The sequence below is a fragment of the Sus scrofa genome, chromosome 7 (genome assembly GCF_000003025.6).
Source record: "Sus scrofa isolate TJ Tabasco breed Duroc chromosome 7, Sscrofa11.1, whole genome shotgun sequence".
Lineage (NCBI taxonomy): Eukaryota > Metazoa > Chordata > Mammalia > Artiodactyla > Suidae > Sus > Sus scrofa.
In genome coordinates, this window is record NC_010449.5 from 23,799,036 (window position 1) to 23,815,611 (window position 16,576).

General features: G+C 53.8%; 1 protein-coding gene across 2 annotated transcripts; it reads right to left on the reverse strand.

Annotated features, from left to right (window-relative positions):
• ABHD16A (abhydrolase domain containing 16A) lies at window positions 1,897–15,885 on the reverse strand. 2 transcript variants are annotated; one of them, NM_001195326.1, is given in 20 exon segments: window positions 1,900–2,228; window positions 2,398–2,444; window positions 2,533–2,631; window positions 2,713–2,789; window positions 2,953–3,015; window positions 3,159–3,215; window positions 3,624–3,687; window positions 3,918–4,022; window positions 4,484–4,607; window positions 5,035–5,084; window positions 5,520–5,583; window positions 6,517–6,618; window positions 6,719–6,833; window positions 8,497–8,619; window positions 8,804–8,877; window positions 10,502–10,587; window positions 13,531–13,617; window positions 13,864–13,930; window positions 14,644–14,700; window positions 15,687–15,858. In NM_001195326.1, coding segments are annotated over 20 exon segments (1,677 nt in total). In that variant the 5' UTR covers window positions 15,819–15,858; the 3' UTR covers window positions 1,900–2,144.

Sequence of the window (16,576 nt, forward strand, 5' to 3'; positions counted from 1 at the left end):
AGTCCCTAAGGGCCACGGCCAGGAAGAGGGAGTCCTTTGTCTCCAGGGTGTGAGAGGTGGGGCTGGGCGCCCCCTCTTTGCATTTAAGGAGCTTCCCTTAGCTAACTGTCCTGATGGCTCAGGAAGGCAAAATTTAGAATGAAGCAGCTGGTCCCCCAGCTCCATGCTCCACGCTTCCCACCCTGTTTGCTCCCTGGGACAGGACAGAGGAGAAGGGCACTAGTATCAGCTCTCCAGTATTTACTGAAGGTGGAACATTCTGGAGCTGTGGCCACCTCCTCTTTTCCAACCATAAATAGCAGGCGTCTTGTCACCTGACAAGTCTCAGGTCCCTCCTTCCAGGGGAGACTCTGTATGTTTCCCCTTAAGGAGCTGCAGAGCTGGGGCCGGACAGCCTCTTCCCCAGGGATAGCAGGGGAGCCCTGTGCATTGAGGTGGGAGGAGACACTGAAACCAGCCCAAGACTATCTAGGACATCAGAATATCACTGCCCTCCTTAGGTGTCTTGTTCCAAACGGTGGGCCCAGGGTGGTAAACCTAAGGGTGTGGCATCTGGAAGAAAGGTTTCCAAGGGAAGAAGGCAGCCGGGCCACAAACCATGGGGTGGGAGAGACTCCTGTTCCGTGAGATCCAAGGATTAGAAATAGAATGGAAGTTACAGGGAACCAGCTTCCTCAAGTTCAAACTAAGAACATTCGAACAGCTGTCCAAAAAGGCAAAGTGTGGCCCTGGGAGACATGAGGCCTTGGCACCTGGGCATCGGTTCCTGGCAGGCCTTGTGTTGGTTGAGTTGCAGAGGGTGTGTGGAGAGAGACTTGATGACAAGGCGAGGAGGGTGTGCAGGGCTTGCTGCATAGGACATGGGGAGCGGGCCATTCCTCAGTCCCCACAGGAAGAGCAAGAGCTGAGCAAGGAAAATGGGAGGCAGTGATGGTGAAACCATGCAGGCTGGCCGGGGAAATCAGGAAATCGATAGAATTGCTGAGCAGGTGAAACCAGGTGCTAGAAAGTATTTTGTAAACAAATCATGAGTTGTAAGCAGCTGGAAGCAACCATGGTCCCTTGGGGTGCTGGCCTGCAGGAAGGCCTTGGAGGCACCAAGGAGGCTTCAGCAACAGTACTAGGTAAGAGACAGTACTAGGCACGACAGGGAGGGGTGGCTTGGGAGGGACCTGTGCTATGAGGACAGCTCAGGCTTGAGGTGACAGCTGAGAGGGGGAGGGATAGCCTGGCTATCTGGAGTTGGGTTTTTTTTTTCCTTTTTTTTTTTTTTTTTTTTTTTTTTTTTTTTGTCTTTTTGACATTTTTCTTGGGCCGCTCCAGGGGCATATGGAGGTTCCCAGGCTAGGGGTCCAATTGGAACTGCAGCCGCCAGCCTACACCAGAGTCACAGCAATGTGGGATCCGAGCCGTGTCTGCAACCTACACCACAGCTCACGGCAACGCCAAATCCTTAACCCACTGAGCAAGGCCAGGGATCGAACCCGCAATCTCATGGTTCCTAGTTGGATTCGTTAACCACTGAGCCACCACGGGAACACCTTTTTTCCCTTTTTTTTTAAGGGTTGTACCCATGGCATATGGAAGTTCCCAGGCTAGGGGTCAAATCAAAGCTACAGCTCCCAGCCTGTGCCACAACCACAGCAGATGCTAGCTGCGTCTGTGACCTACACCACAGCTCATGGCAACGGTGGATCCTTTAACCCCCTGAATGAGGCAAGGGATTGAACCCACATCCTCATGGATACTAGCTGGGTTCTTAACCCACTAAGCCACAACAGGAACTCCACGGAGTTGGGATTTCTCAAAGCCCAGCCCAAACCTTTGCAGTTTCAACTCCCCACTCCCAGCCTGGGCTTCCTGGACACCTGGGAAGTCACAAAATTAGCCAGCCAGTAGAAAAAATACCTTTTTATTAATTATTAGGAATAATCCATTCATTTAATGCAGGGTGTGTTTTGGGGAAGGTCAGGTACTGCCAGATGGATCAGGGGAAACGTGCAAGAGGAACAGTGAGAGGGGGGGTGGTCCCCCACTTGCCACAAACTATAAACAGCAAAATAAACTCAGAGAATCACAAATAATAGGGTCCTTCCTCAAGTCTCCTCCCATCTGTTCTTCCAGAATGAGTCCCAGTGTGGTCCCTAGAGGTGCCAGGGCATCTGGAAGTTGGGGGCCGGGAGCGGGGTGCAGTGTGTGGCCTCAAAGTTGTGCAGATGCTTCTGAGCCTGAGGGCAGAGGGTGGGACAGGTGGCAGGCAGAGCTCAGACAGGCTCTGGACCCACTACCCACTTGAGAAAGCTGCCACTTCTGATGCTTACACGGTGCCCCACGCCCCACATGTGCCCCCTGGCCATTCGGGATCCCCCTTCCCGCCTCCCACCCCTTTTAACTCACCAGAAACAAGGCCAGCTGCCGTCTGCCATCTGCACTCATGTCCTCCCCTGCAGAGAGGAGATGCTCAAAGAGGGGCCCTGAGTACTCGCCCTCCTCCTGGGCCCTCCCAAGCCCTTCTGGCCCAGGACTCCTTACCCACGCTCCAGGGGAACTCGGGCCCGTGCTCGGCCTGGTAGGAGCGGAGGACCGACAGGCACCAGTCCTCCTCCACTTCCCATCGGCTGTAAATTGAGGCTGGTCATGGAGAGAGAAGGGCCCATCAGCAAGCTGGTCTCCCAGGGCCCCAGGCACAGCCCTCAGCGGATTCCCTCTCACCTTCCTCCAGCTGTGAGGAGGCCTCCAGCCACTGCCTCACCACTCGAAGCCCCTCCTCTGCCATCACACGGGGATACCTACGCAGGGAGCACCAGGCCAGGGTCAGAACCAGTTCCTCACGCCTCATCCCTGCACGATCCGCCCCCTCTCCCCGCGCTGTGTCAGTACACACGTGTGTGCATCTGCGCGTGCATGCGAACCCCCCACCCCATCCTCCCCACCCCCGACCCCCACTCTCACCGATGCTGCAGCAGCTTCAGCAGGAGGTCATTGCCTCGATTCGACATGACATCCTCAGGAACCCTGGGGGTGAAAAGAGTGTACACTGCAGGGGCTGGAGGTCGGGGAGGTGGCCTGGATACCTGGGTTTCTGGTGGGCGGAGGGAGGAGGTGCAATTTCCCAGCTGTCTCTGGGAGACAGAGGGCAGGGGCTCCCAGGCACTCACGTGGTGGTGATGATCTCATCCTTGGTTCTTCGGATCAGCAGCACAGGGCCCTGGTACCTGCAGAGGACCGCACAGTGGGGAGGGAGAGCTCAGAGGGAGGCAGGGGACAACTGGCCACCCCACCCCTGCACTGGCTGCGTTCTCACCCCTGCTATTGCAGGGCCCCCAGCGTGAGCCCTTCACCCAGGGGTGAGAGAATATTTAAGAAGGCGCCTTGCTCCAAGTCAGGCCTTGCTGGGATCCCTGCTGTGCCAGGTACGAACCATTTGGCTGCCAGATCCTAAGGAGGTCCAGGGTCCCAGGGAGGCTGGGAGGCCTTGGGCCTGCTGGGGTGGCAGCAGGTCACTTGGGGGAAGTGGGGCAGTGGCCATTTACCAACTTATACTTTGGTACTCATTTCAGCATCTGGACACCCAGCAGCATCTCTGGGGGCGGGGGGGGGGGTGTCATGTGCTGGACCCTCACCTGCACAGCTGTTCCGCGTTGTTTAGATTGAGATGCTGCCTCACAGTCCTGGTCACCAGGCCCCCTAGAGCAAGAGGCATGTGAAGGAACAGCAGAGTCAAAACCCGGCCCAACACAAAGGTCCCCACTGTTCATGGACATAGAAAACTGATGCTCCCCAGACAGGGAGTCCGCCTGCTTCTCCACAATGGGGTGACCTGCTCCCCCACTCATAGGGGAACCATCTCCACACAGAACAGCTCCCAGTTCCAGCCCACCCCGTCCCTGAAGGGCAGGCCTGGGAGCTGCACTCACTCCAGCTGTCTGGCATAACCTTCAAGGCCAAGGGCACCAGGTCATCGAAGGAGGCATCCAGGATCACGGCGCTAATGTCTGGGTAGGACATGGCTGCCCATGTAGCTGGTACCAGGATAGGGAAAAAGGGTGAGGACCGGGGGGCTCCTGCCTGCCACCCCCACCCTCGTCTCCTGACTCTATAGGCATCCTCCCTGCTAAGTCAGCCCAGGCCTCTCCTTAACCGCTTGCTTCACTGGGCCAGGGCATGGCCCGGAGAGGAAGGAGTGAGAAAAAGAAGTGCGCTAGAGACGGTACCAGAGGAAGCATCCACTCCCTGATCTGCCACCCCAGAGCCGGGCTCTGATGCTTTGAAGAACTGGGCACAAGCGTGGAAGGAAATGTGACATGCACACGAACAGGACACCTTCCTCCAGACCCACTCAGAGATCCCACCTCTGTCCTCTCCGCCATCAAGCCTCCACCCCACTCCTGGGCCATCCCTGCATTTCCCCTCCCCCGTCTCCTGGGGGAACTCGGAGAGGGCCTGAATGTGCCCACAGTGCGGGGGGCGGGGAGGCTGGTACCAGTGAAGCCGCCGATGGACCAGGCATAGATGATGATGTCCTGGGGCTGGAAGCCCAGGCGGTGGATGGCAAACTGGACCACCACATCCATGGCATTGGCCTCGTTCTGTGGGAACGGCACCCCCTGCAGGAGGAAGGGCAAAGACGAGTGGGTCAGCCCCAGAGGCCTCTGGCCTGCCACCCCTACCCTCCGGGCAGGGACCCTTCCCGCAGCTACACTGCAACAGAGAGCGAAGATGGACCTGGTGAGACAGTTCAGAGTGCCACAGTCTTATTTAATGGAAGAACAAACTCCCGAAAAGAAAAAATAATAGGGCGGGGAGGAGGGGCCATTCTCGCTCAAACCAGACATTGACCACAAGATCCACGGCCTTCCCCCCGCTAGGCCCACCGTGTGAGAGGACGGGACTTGCAGCTCCCTGCCCTGGACACCCAGGTCGCAGGAGAGTGGGAAAAACTACAGAAATATACACCCCTTTCCCTGACTCTAGTGGCTGACCAGAGGGAGACAGACCATAACCCAGGAAAAGGGATTCCAGAGAGGGTCTCACCGTGCTTCCAGCAAAGCCGGGATGGTTCCAGCCCAGGACTGAATATCCAGCTGTAACACAGGGCGAGGAAAGGCTGGGACCTCCTGGCCCCCGTGCCCTGCCCCTCTCTGTCCCCAGCTCTGGGGGAGGGAGCAGCAGGACCCTGGAGCCTTAAATACCCCCCAATTCAGAGGTGAATAACTCCAAGCCTTCCCAGAATGGGGAGATGACACCAAAGGTTCTGAGGCGGCAGAAGGGAAAGAGATGTGACTGCTGTGTGTGGGTTGGGGGGGCGCTGAACAAAGAGCATAATAAGGTTGGGAATGCAGCCCGAGGGGAGGGGTATAAGGTTAGCAAAGCAAATGAGGAGGGTCTTTTCCCCAAAGGCAAGTGTCTCAACCTCACGCAGTGAAAGCAGTTAGGCCCCGGGAGGTCACCTTCACGCAGGACAGTGGAGACACTCCATTCAGAGGGGCAGAGAGAAGGTGGCTGAGCCAGGGACCTACCTTCCAGGGGGGTGGAGACGCAGCCCACCTCATAGAAGCCTGCATTCCCCTCACAGCAGATCACCTACAGGGGAAGCAGGAAGGAGACAAGTTGGGACGGAAAGTGTCCCTAGCGGCAGGGAGGGCGGCCTGTGGGAGCGTTGCGGGAGAGAGGAAAGGGAGCCTTTCCTGCTCTCTCCAAGGGGAACGGAATCCACAAGTCCATAAAGTCAGAAACAAAGCAGATGCAAATGTTTAGCAAACTGGACCCTCGGAGGAAGAGAAACGACCTGACCTGAAACACTCAACCCCCCAACACAGTGTCCATTCTTCCTTAAAAGACCACCAGTATCTCTCAGGAATGGGATTATAGATTTTTCTTCTCTCCACCTTAGGGCCTAATTTTTCTGTGACTGTTTGTTTCCTGTGCTATGCCCATCGCTTTCCCTCTCCCCCTTGGGCTCCAGACTTAAAGTCAGATAAACTTTACTGGTGCCCAAAGCTGAAGCTCAGGGATGGTGGGGCTCACACAGACCCTGGGAGCAGCTGGGCGGAGCTGGGACTAGAGCCCAGCTCCGGGCGCTGCTGGCTTAGCGCTCCTTCCAGGACTGCTGCATAGATGCAGATTTGGGAGCCAGGCTGCCTGGGCTCAAATCCCAGCTCCCCACTCACTGTGTGACCTGCGAAGGTTACTCTGTGCTGCTGTGTCATCATCTGTAAAATGGGCTGATAAAGATAGGACCTACCTTACAGGGCTGTTGTGAGGATCAAACCAATGCCCTGCGCGTGTGTAAGTGCTGTCTAAGTGGCGACCATTATAATGATGACTTTTTGGCCCTTGCACGTCAGCTCCTGCTTCTTCATCTATTTTATTTTGCACACACACACGGGAGGTCTTTAGGGTGGAGCTGGGAGATGGCATTATCCCACTGTGCTTCCTTGGGTCGCAGAGCTGAGATCCCCGGAACCTCCGCTGCCCTCCCCACACTCTAGCTTTGGGCCCCCGGCCTGCTCTTACCAGCTTCTGTCCCTGGGGCTCGGCTGTCCCCCGCCGGTCCACAAACATGGTGTCAATCTCGTTGCCGTCACAGGCCAGCAGCTTTGCCCGGCGTCCATTACACTGAGTGGCAGAGATGCAATGGCCAAGTTGGAGGGGTGGGAGGCCACATTCCTGGGCTGGGGGAGAAGGGCTATGGGGAGTGGGGGCAGGGGAGCCTCACCTCTTCCACCAGCCGGGCCTGGCCCTGCAGCAGCACAGGCATGAGGGCCTTCTGGAGCAGGTACACGGAGCCCGGATACAGCATCCGGCGGCCCAGGGTGTGTGCCACCAGGTAGCTGTGGGGAACACAGGGTTAACAACCCCCAACCCCAGTGGAGCCCGGGATGTCCCAGCCCCAGCACTTACAAACTCGGGCCTGCTTCACCCCTGACCTTCGTAGCTTCGTTCTCCTCTCTCAGCACTTAATATAAGCACCAATTTTTTGAACTTTTTTTACTACAATCTTTTAAAGATATTGTGGCCTAGTATGAACATACGCACATATTAATACTCTAAGTTTTATGATAATGCTTTTTATATATAAGTAAAAGCAAAGTAATTAACAATTATGATTCTGTTAATGTATAATATAATTTAATAAAAGTCCCCAAATAGCAGCCGTTCCCATCGTGGTGCATCAGAAACGAACCTGACTAGGAACCATGAGGTTGCGGGTATCGATCCCTGGCCTTGCTCAGTGGGTTAAGGATCCGGCGTTGCCGTGAGCTGTGGTATAGGTGGCAGACGCAGCTCAGATCTGACATTAGGACGGCAGCTGTAGCTCCAATTAGACCTCTAGCCTGGGAACCTCCATATGCCGCAGGTAAGGCCCTAAAAAGCAAAAAAAAAAAAAAAAAAAAAAAAAAAGTCCCCAAATACATTATACTGTTCATTTCAATATGCCTGATATCTGCCATATAGTAGGTGCCCAGAGCCTACTATAGGGGCTTAATAATATTTTTTTTTTTGGCCACACTCACAGCACATGAAGTTCCCAGGCCAGGGATCAAGCCCGCTGTATTTCTTTTTTTTTTTTTTTTTGTCTTTTTGCCTTTTCTAGGGCCGCACCCACGGCACATGGAGGTTCCCAGACTAGGGGTCTAATTGGAGCTGTAGCTTCTGGCCTCTGCCACGGCCACAGCAACGCCCCACTGTATTTCTTGAACAAATGTACTGAACCAGACACATAAGATTTAGTAGGTGCTGTTCTTGAAAATGACAACCACTTCCAGTTAATCCTGAAATAGGATTTGTCCCCAGAATCCCATCCATCACCCCCGACTCAAAACCTCAAACTTGATTCACCTCTCTGACAGTCAGCGCTGGGTCAAAAACTGACCCCTCAGGCCGCCCCTTTCCTTGGTGTCCTACGACCACCTCCTAGGCCCCAGCCGCTCTGCTGCAGGACGTGAGCGGTCACTGTTGTTACTCTGACAGCGTCAGTACCCCTAACTAGGATTTAGGTGGGCTCTAGCTCATGCTCTCAGGCAGCCAGGCAAGATGGGAGCCCTTCAGAATATGTGACCCCACTTAATCTCACCAACTCCAGGAGGCGGGTTGTTCACAGATGCAGGCTGCAGCTCCCTCAAAGTGGAATAGCCAAGGAGCACCAGGAGAGGGCCAGGAGAGGGCCACAGCTGCCACCAGACCCTGCTGCAGCTGAGGCCGTGTTCCCTTTCCACCCGCAACCTCATCCTTCCCTCAGCCTCCCTGAAAGCGCTGCTCTGTGTGTTAACATCCCAACACTTCGTGCACCACCTGCCAGACTTCGGATCTCTCTTTTTTTCACACATAAATGTGGATTTAAGACTTCTTTGCTACAAACAACACAATGCACACAACACTAGCCGCAGTGCGGGCAGGTATCTCACAACGGAGCATCCGGCCCTGGAGCCCATGTCCCCCAGGTCCCCCACCCCCCAACACCCCCGCAGGCCTCTCCTCCCTGCTGCTTCCCACCTGGTGATCTGACAAGGCAGCTTCTTGACCTGGTTGAGGAGGGTGTCTGCCGTCCCCCGGTGCAGGGGCTCTGGGCGGAGCAGGGCCACGCCCCGGCGGGAAGGGCCCCCCCGGGACCCCTTCCTGAGGAATGGAAAGATGCAAGGGAGGAGGGGTCAGGAGCAGCAAGCTGGACGTCTGAAGTCCGTAGGACGGTGGGGTCTAGGAATGAGGAGACGGTGCTGGAAGGCCGGCACTGCAGCCCGCGAGGGGGTGGAGGTGGGGGACAGGTCAGGGCAAGGATGGAGCGAAAGAACCGGGGCCTCACCGGCTGCTGGGTTCTTCCCAGTGGAAGTCGACTGGCCAGCTCCTGAAGTCAAAGTTGTAGTTGGCGAGCTGCCTCTGCGGAGGGCAGAGAGAGAAGGCGGGCAGGGGGGTGGGGCGGGGGGGATGTAAAGGCGAGTCAGGGGAGGCCCACCTACCCACCCCCGAGACTGCCATCATCCAGGGGACAGCCCCCGCACAGAGGTCAACACCTTCCCTCAGATGGGAAGCTCTGCCTGGGCCAGAAAAGCCAGGCTCGAGGGGCTGCCCTATTGGGTATCAAGACTGGCCTGTCTGCCCTCGTCCAGAAAGGGGACCTAACACTCTTCGCTTTGCTAAAAGTCTAAGACTGACTCACCCCCAGGAGGGGTGGCTGGAGGTGCTGGTGCTTCTGAGGAGGAGGAGGGGGCCCTGCCGGCTGGTCATGCTCCCTTCGCCACCTGGGTCCTTTACATGGTGCTGTCTCGAAGGATCAGAATGTCTGTCCCAAGGGAGGGTGAGAGGGAAGGAGGGACGTCACGCCCACAGTGGCTCCTTTGCACTTGGGCCGCCCCTGGAGCGAAACCCTCTCTGACTGCTCTATCCTCACGGCCGCCTTCCTTCCATCACACTCCTGCAGCCCCGGGGCCAGCAATGCCACCCAGACCATCTGTGCCTCTGGTCACCCACCGAGCCAGCCCACATGCGTTTTGGAGGGCAGCAAGAGCTGTGTCTCCCACTCTGCTGGCTTCCTTCCCCCGCCCCCAGAGCCCCCAGGGCTCTATTTGGAGACTAGATTTTTATTTTCTGTCACAGACATTTTTTTGACATTTTCAAAAATAACTGTTGGCTAAGAGAGAGCCACAGAAAAACAGTACAAAAATGTAAGTGGCAAAACAAAATAAGATGAAGGAAAGCACATTTCAAGCCAGCTCTGGGCCGACCTGGACCCAAATACAAGCTTGTCACTTCCTTGTTCGGTGACTCTGCTTGGCGCATGTAACCTCTTTTTGCCTCTGTTTCTCCAGACATATAAATAAGGGTAATAATGCCACCTGGGCGGTTGCTGTGAGGGTCACGAAGGGTGTATACAAATGCTCGGCCAGTGGCGTGGTGGAGCGTCGTGACACAGCTCCATAAGTGGTGGTGTGGGGCAAGCAGTGACACAATGAGAGTGGTCAGAGCTGTTTGATCCCAGAAACCCCTCTGTATCAGGAAAGCGTTTTATAGGCTCCAAAGCCCTTTCTCACAGATAATCACACTCCAGCACTGGCTGGGCTGGCAGAACTCCAAGGACACTCTGCCCTGGCTTTTCTTGCTCCTGGCGCCAGGCTGTACTCTTGGGCACAAGCGTGGACATACCTGCCCATCTTGTCCCATCCCTGAACAAAAGCTGCGCGGCAGTCAATGCATCCAACAGAAGTAAACAAACATTTACAGCAAGAACTGCTGTGCTGGAGAAAACCCCCTTTTAAGAAATATTATGGAATGTTTCCCCATCTAGACAATTCTTGTAGATGGGGTTGGGTGGGGAGGACTGTTCTAGTGGAATATTCCATCAGAAGTTAGGGAAGAAAAAAATTCCTGGGGCAGATAGTTCGCTTGTGGAGGGGAGAAGGGATCCAGCAACGTGCAAGCGCCCAGGGGGCCAGGTGGCAAAACACGTCTCCCTGTCCGGGGGGAAGCCAGGCCGCTGCTCTGGGCAGGCAGCCGAGCCTCTCACCTTGTTCTCTGCGGACTGGTTCCTATGTGCTGCCTCCAAGATGGTGATGAACTGCCGGTACTGGGGGTTGGTCCAGCGGCCAATGCCTGGTGGAGAGAGGATAGGAAACCATGTTAGGAAAACTGGGAAGCAAGATGAATAGGTTTCAGGGAGTGAATCGGAGATGGGCAAGGAGAAGGCCCTGGAAGGAGAAGTGAGAGGAGTTCCTGCTGTGGCAGGATGGATTAAGAATCCAACTGCGGAGTTCCCATTGTGGCTCAGCAGTAATGAATCCAACTAGTATCCATGAGGATGCGGGTTCGATCTCTGGGCTTGCTCAGTGAGTTAAGGATCCGGTGTTGCCCTGAGCTGTGATGTAGGTCACAGACACAGCTTGGATCCAGCATTGCTGGGGCTGTGGTGTAGGCCGGCAGCTGCAGCTCTGATTTGACCCCTAGCCTGGAAACTTCCTCATGCAGTGTGTGCAGCCCTAAAAAGACAAAAAAAAAAAGAATCCAACTGCAGCAGCACTGGTCAATGCTGAGTTGAGGTTCAATCCCCAGCTGGGCACAATGGGTTAAAGATCCAGTGCAGCTGTGGTGTAGGTTGAAACTGCCTGGAAACTTCCACATGCCACGAGTGTGGCCATAAAATAAAAAAGTGAGAAGGAAAGGAACAGAGGGCCCAGGATCTGGGGGAACAGGAGACTTGAGCCAACTCCCCTCCTCCATATCCAGCCACTGGCACGAGCTCTCTTCCCCTCCCTAACTTCTCCAGTTTATTTCTTTATAGACTATTGACCTTCCACCCTCGAGAATGTTCACTCTCCCCAGGCTTAAAACACTGTCACGTGCCCTCATGCTCCACCCCTGCTAACACTGGTTGCTCTCCTTTTCCCTCCTCCTTTGGTGCTACCTTTCTATCTCTTTTCCAAATATATTCTATCTCCTGCCATCTGGCTTCGCGGCTCTTGCTCTTGCCCCATAATTACTTCCTGACTGCAGCTGAGTCCCCTTCCTCTGTCCTCATTCTTTTTTTTTTCTTCCTTTTTTTTTAGGGTCAAACCTGCAGCTTATGGAAGTTCCAGGGCTGGGGGTGGAACTGGAGCTGCAGCTGCCGGCATTCGCCGAAGCCACAGCAACACCATATTCCAGCCATGTCTGCAACCTACACCACAGCTCACAACAATGCCAGATCCTTAACCCACTGAGCAAGGCCAGGGGCTGAACTCACATCCTCGTGGATACTGTCGGGTTTGTAACCCGCTGAGCCACAACGGGAATTCCCTCGTTCTCTTTCAACCATGCACTCAGCACTCTTCCCGTTCCTCAAGCTTCCCCTCTCTTGGATCCATCTTTGTCTCCTTCTAATTCCTGGGCTGCTCCTCCCTCCCCCCCTCTTCTACTCCCCTCTCTGAATCGAAAGCCATTCTCAGCTCTAAGCTCTGTTCTCCCCCCTCGGCCCCTGGGCCCCTCGGAGATCGCATCTGCTCTCTCTTCCCTGCCAAGGACTCTCAAACTCTGACTTCTCTGCTCCCACTGACCCGACCGGTGTCACGTGCCAGGCACTGTTCTGACATGAGAGAGAAAGCAGGAAAAGAGACGCGGATCCCAGCCCTCAGAGAGCTGGCATTTTGCTTGAGGGTCGGATGGGGCTGGAGAGAGACGATAAGTGAGTAACGAAGAAAATTTCAGAGAGGGGTAAGTATGATAAAGAAAATAAGGCCAGAATGAACTAGAATGCTATGTATCATCAATGGTAAAGTCCCTGAACAGTACTGAGAATGAAACAAGCTGCAGAATGATCTGGATGGACGGATGGCATTTGTGCTAAAAAAAGTAAAATGCACCCCCCAAAATGCTATATATCGTTTATACTTTTTACCATACTGCACAGATTCTAAGATGCCTATTTTTTTCACACTTGAAAACTCTGAGATCAGTATGCATTTTACAATTCATAGCAGCTTAGATGTGATGGAATGAGGGATATACTTTGTAAAAGTATAAAAATACGGAGCAGGAAAAAGAAACCACACCAGATGACAATGGTTACTTCTGGGGAAGGAGGAGCATGGGAGTGGGAAGGTCCCAATGGAAACGCCAACTCTGTCTGTAACGCTTCAGTATCTCACTGACAAAAGGTATCTGAAGCAATAGCATAAAACATAAGCATTTGAGGGTTTTTTGATATTTTGCTTTCTGGACTTTTCCCAATTAAAAATCAACAAAACTGAAAATTAAGAGGGGACTGAGGAGTGGGAGCTATTTTTATTTTTTATTTTTATTTTTCGCTGCAGTTGCAGCATGTGGAAGTTCCCAGGCCAGGGATCGAACCAGTACCATGGCTGCAGCCTGTGCCAGAGCTGCAGCAACACTGGATCCTTAACGGGCTGTGCCACAAGGGAACTTCCTGGGAGCTACTTTTAGACAGAGTGGTCAGGGAGGGCCTCTCGGAGTGGGGAGCCAGCCCCATGGAGATCAGGAGGCAGAACAGGCAGAAGGTCCTTACTTGAGACAGGACCCAACTGTAGCCGACCAGCTGCAGACGCCTTTCTGAGGCATCTCCCTCACCTGGTTTTCGTCATGTGCAATATATAAACTTTATATAAATGGAAACGTACTGCATAAAGTATTTAATGATCAGCTTCTTTCATCAACATTACATTTGTGAGACTCATCTGTGTAGCTGGGTGTAATTCTAGTTCATTCCTCTCCCTTGCTCCCTGGTGTTCTGCTGTGGGACTATACGCCCTCATATATTTATCCATTCTGCTATTTGGGGCCATGGAGCCCAGCTTAGGATTATTACAAACATATACACAGATATATGTGGAACGGCTGTGGGGCATCTGCATCTTTTCTAGAAAAGAGCAAATCTTTTCGCTATTTGTTCTTACTTACGCCTCAAGCCGTTTAAAGAAAAGATCGTGCCTTGACCATTAATTACGTCCCCTTAGGGCCCAGCACCAAATCGTATTTGCAGAAAAGTACCTGGTGAGTATTTACTCAGTGATGGATAGATCCAAACCAGGCTCAATCTCCACCTACCTCGGAGGCAGGCCACTCCCGCCAGCAGTAGAAGCAATGTCCCGGCATAGTGAGAAAACGGCACCACTTTGGACAAACTCAAGTAACCTGGGCGGGGAGAGGGGTTATGTGAGAAGCTCCCCTGACTGCCCCTCAGCTCCTTTCCCCAGGTCAGCCCCAACCGCCCCCCTGCCCGCCCTTTTGGGGAGAGCCACGCCCTCAGAAGAAGAAGATGCCTGCTGGGAAGAGGGAAGCCAAGCCATCCTCATGGGTCCCCTGTCCTCATTGGGGGATCGTCTCAGCTGCCAACAACCTGCCCATTTCCTGTCCCACCACCTTTGAAGCCACACTGACCTTTCCTGTACAAGTAGAAGAAGGCGAAGGGAGAGGAGTAATAAGAGATGGACCAGAAGACTGAAGCCTGCAGCAGGGAGACAGGAATAAGCAATCAATACACACACAGCCCCACACCCCCACACACACCAGTCTGCCATTTCCAGGCCTAGGCTCTGGGCAAAGTAGATAACCCAGGGGATATGGTATCAAGTACCTATTCTGTGCATAACACAATGTACACAGTAGGTACTCCATTATTTGTTGAAAGGCAATGTGTTAGAGCATAATAAAGGCTGAGAAAACGAGGTCCAGCTTCTCTTTTCTTCCTCTAATCATCTCTGGACATAATATCGCAGTTAAAGGCCAGTCTCCCTACTGAGGTTAATCAAGCCTTTTCAATCAGCCCTGCTCAGGAGAGCCCCTGGCCTGGTCCCCAAGAGATGCACAAAGGTCACCACAGGAACCCTGCCAGAGAGAACAGCTGTCTCTGCAGCCGAAGAGGTTAGTTGCCAGGGAGGACAGGGCACCAGGGACAGCAGGGCTCGGCACCTGCGGATGGTCCCACGAGTAAACACAGTTTCCTCACGGCTCAGGCTGCCCCAGAGAAAGCAGCGCCCGCACCAAAGGGGAGTACCACGTCTGCCAGCTTCAGCGTGTGTGCTGGAGACATCTGCAGCAGAGCCCGGAGCATCCCCCACCCCCAGGGGTGCAGCCTACGCCTAGGTAGGGAGGAGAAAGTTCAGGAGGGCAGCTGGGTCTGAAAAGATGCAGAAGCCTCAGAGGCCAGGGCAGACGTACCAGCGCGAGGATGCTGTCAGCATGTTTCTCGAGGGCACGGGGCTGATAATATGTATCCTGCCAAAACAGATGGCCGAATTAAGAACCCTACTCATTGACATATCCCCCCAGCCCCTTCCCTTCCAGAAGCCCTGATGTATGTCTTCTGGTTCTCACCCCCAAAGCCACCTCTCCTGGGACAGCCCTGTCTCTCAAGAAAGCCCTTCTCCCTCACCCCAACTCAGAACCTGATTTTCCACCCCAGACCATGAGAACAGGGGGCTGGGCTTGGGAGCTAAGGTGAAAGCATCCTTGGACGACTTTTGCTCCTTCTTCACGACCCAGTTTCAAATGAGTTGTGTGCATAGGGGAGAGGGGTTAGAGAAGGCAAGACACTATGACAACTTTAAGAGGGACAGAAGAGCATCAGAAAGAAGAGTAGGGTGATAAAGGAAGGGAATTTGGCTGGGGTGGGCGGTGTGTAGAGGACAGTAAACATAATTTGAGACTACTGACAAAAAGGAAGAGAACGTTTAGGGGCACAGCCTACCGCCCTACCCTGGCTTTTATGAACGCAATGATCCCGGGGTCTCCACGGTAGGCGGGGGTGGGGTGGGAAAAACGAACATATGATATGCTGCTGAAGAAGTCATTTTGAAATTCAAGGCCACGGAAGATAAAGGGAACCGCGTAGGGCATTGAGTAAGAAGAAATGGAGAGTTTGATGGCAAAATCATCCAGCTCCGGAATCCGCGCAGGGTCTCTTCCCGACTTAAAAGCCAATGGGGACAGGCATAAACCACGACCCGCAGGGTGAGGGGCCGAGAGAGGAAAAGGCAAGGAGTGGGAGTCGGAATGAGAAAACACCGGCAAACAGCGACAAAGGAGTCAACCAGTTCACAGACGTGACTTTAATCCAGGAAGCACAAAGAGCGCAGACTTTGCGACACCTGGCCTGACAAACTGGCTCCCCCGATTCCTAATAATGGACGCTTCTGGGGAGCAAAGGCCGCAAAGGGGCTTGGGCCATACCATGTTTTTAACCAGGGGAGAACTCGACTCACCCAGGAGCTGGAAGAGGCGGTAGTGACTGAAGTTGGAGTCCCAGGGACACCAGACGCGGCCCTTTCTGAGTCCCTTTCCCGGTAGATTTTGTAGAGCCGGGGTCCTAGGACGCAGCTCAGCAGCTTCGCCATAGCCCCGGCCCGGGCCGCTGCTCTTCCAGCAGCAGGTCCCCCCGCCGGCCCCGCCCTCCCCCGCCTCCGAGGTGTTGCGTGCCCTTGACGTCAGCACGTACCGGCTCCGCCTCGCGCGGAGCTGAGACATCTTCAGCGCTCCTCGAGCAGGGTTTCTTGCGTTTGGAGCTACGGGTACAGCAATGGTCAGAAATTAGTTGAAAGCGTTTGGAACGCGGAGAGCTAAAATGTTGTCACTTTTTTCTGTCTCTTAATGCTGTCAGACTCTCGAGCGATAGTTGACAAGAGCAACAAAAAAGGTGTTTAGAAATACATCTAATAAAAGAAATGCAAGATTTTACGGTGAAAATTACAGCATTTATTGAAAGAGAAAAGCAAAGCCTTGGATGAATTGGGAGTTGCGCCTTGGTCATGTATGGGAGGATAGTATTGCTAAGATGTGTGAAGTACTGGTTTTCAGCAGGATAAATTATCTCACTTTAGCATGAACAAATCTCAAAACCATATACATAGTGTTGGAAAAAAAGAAAGCCACAGAATATTACACGCAACATGACACCGTGGTATAAAATTCAAAAACACATGAAATAAATAAATAAATAAATAAATAAATAAATTTAGGGGCCGCACCCGTGGCACATGGAAGTTCCCAGGTTAGGGGTCAAATCGGAGCTACAGCTGCCCACCTGCACAGCAGCCACAGACAGCAATGCAAGATCCAAGCCTCCTTTGCAACCTACACTGCAGCTCAGCGCAAT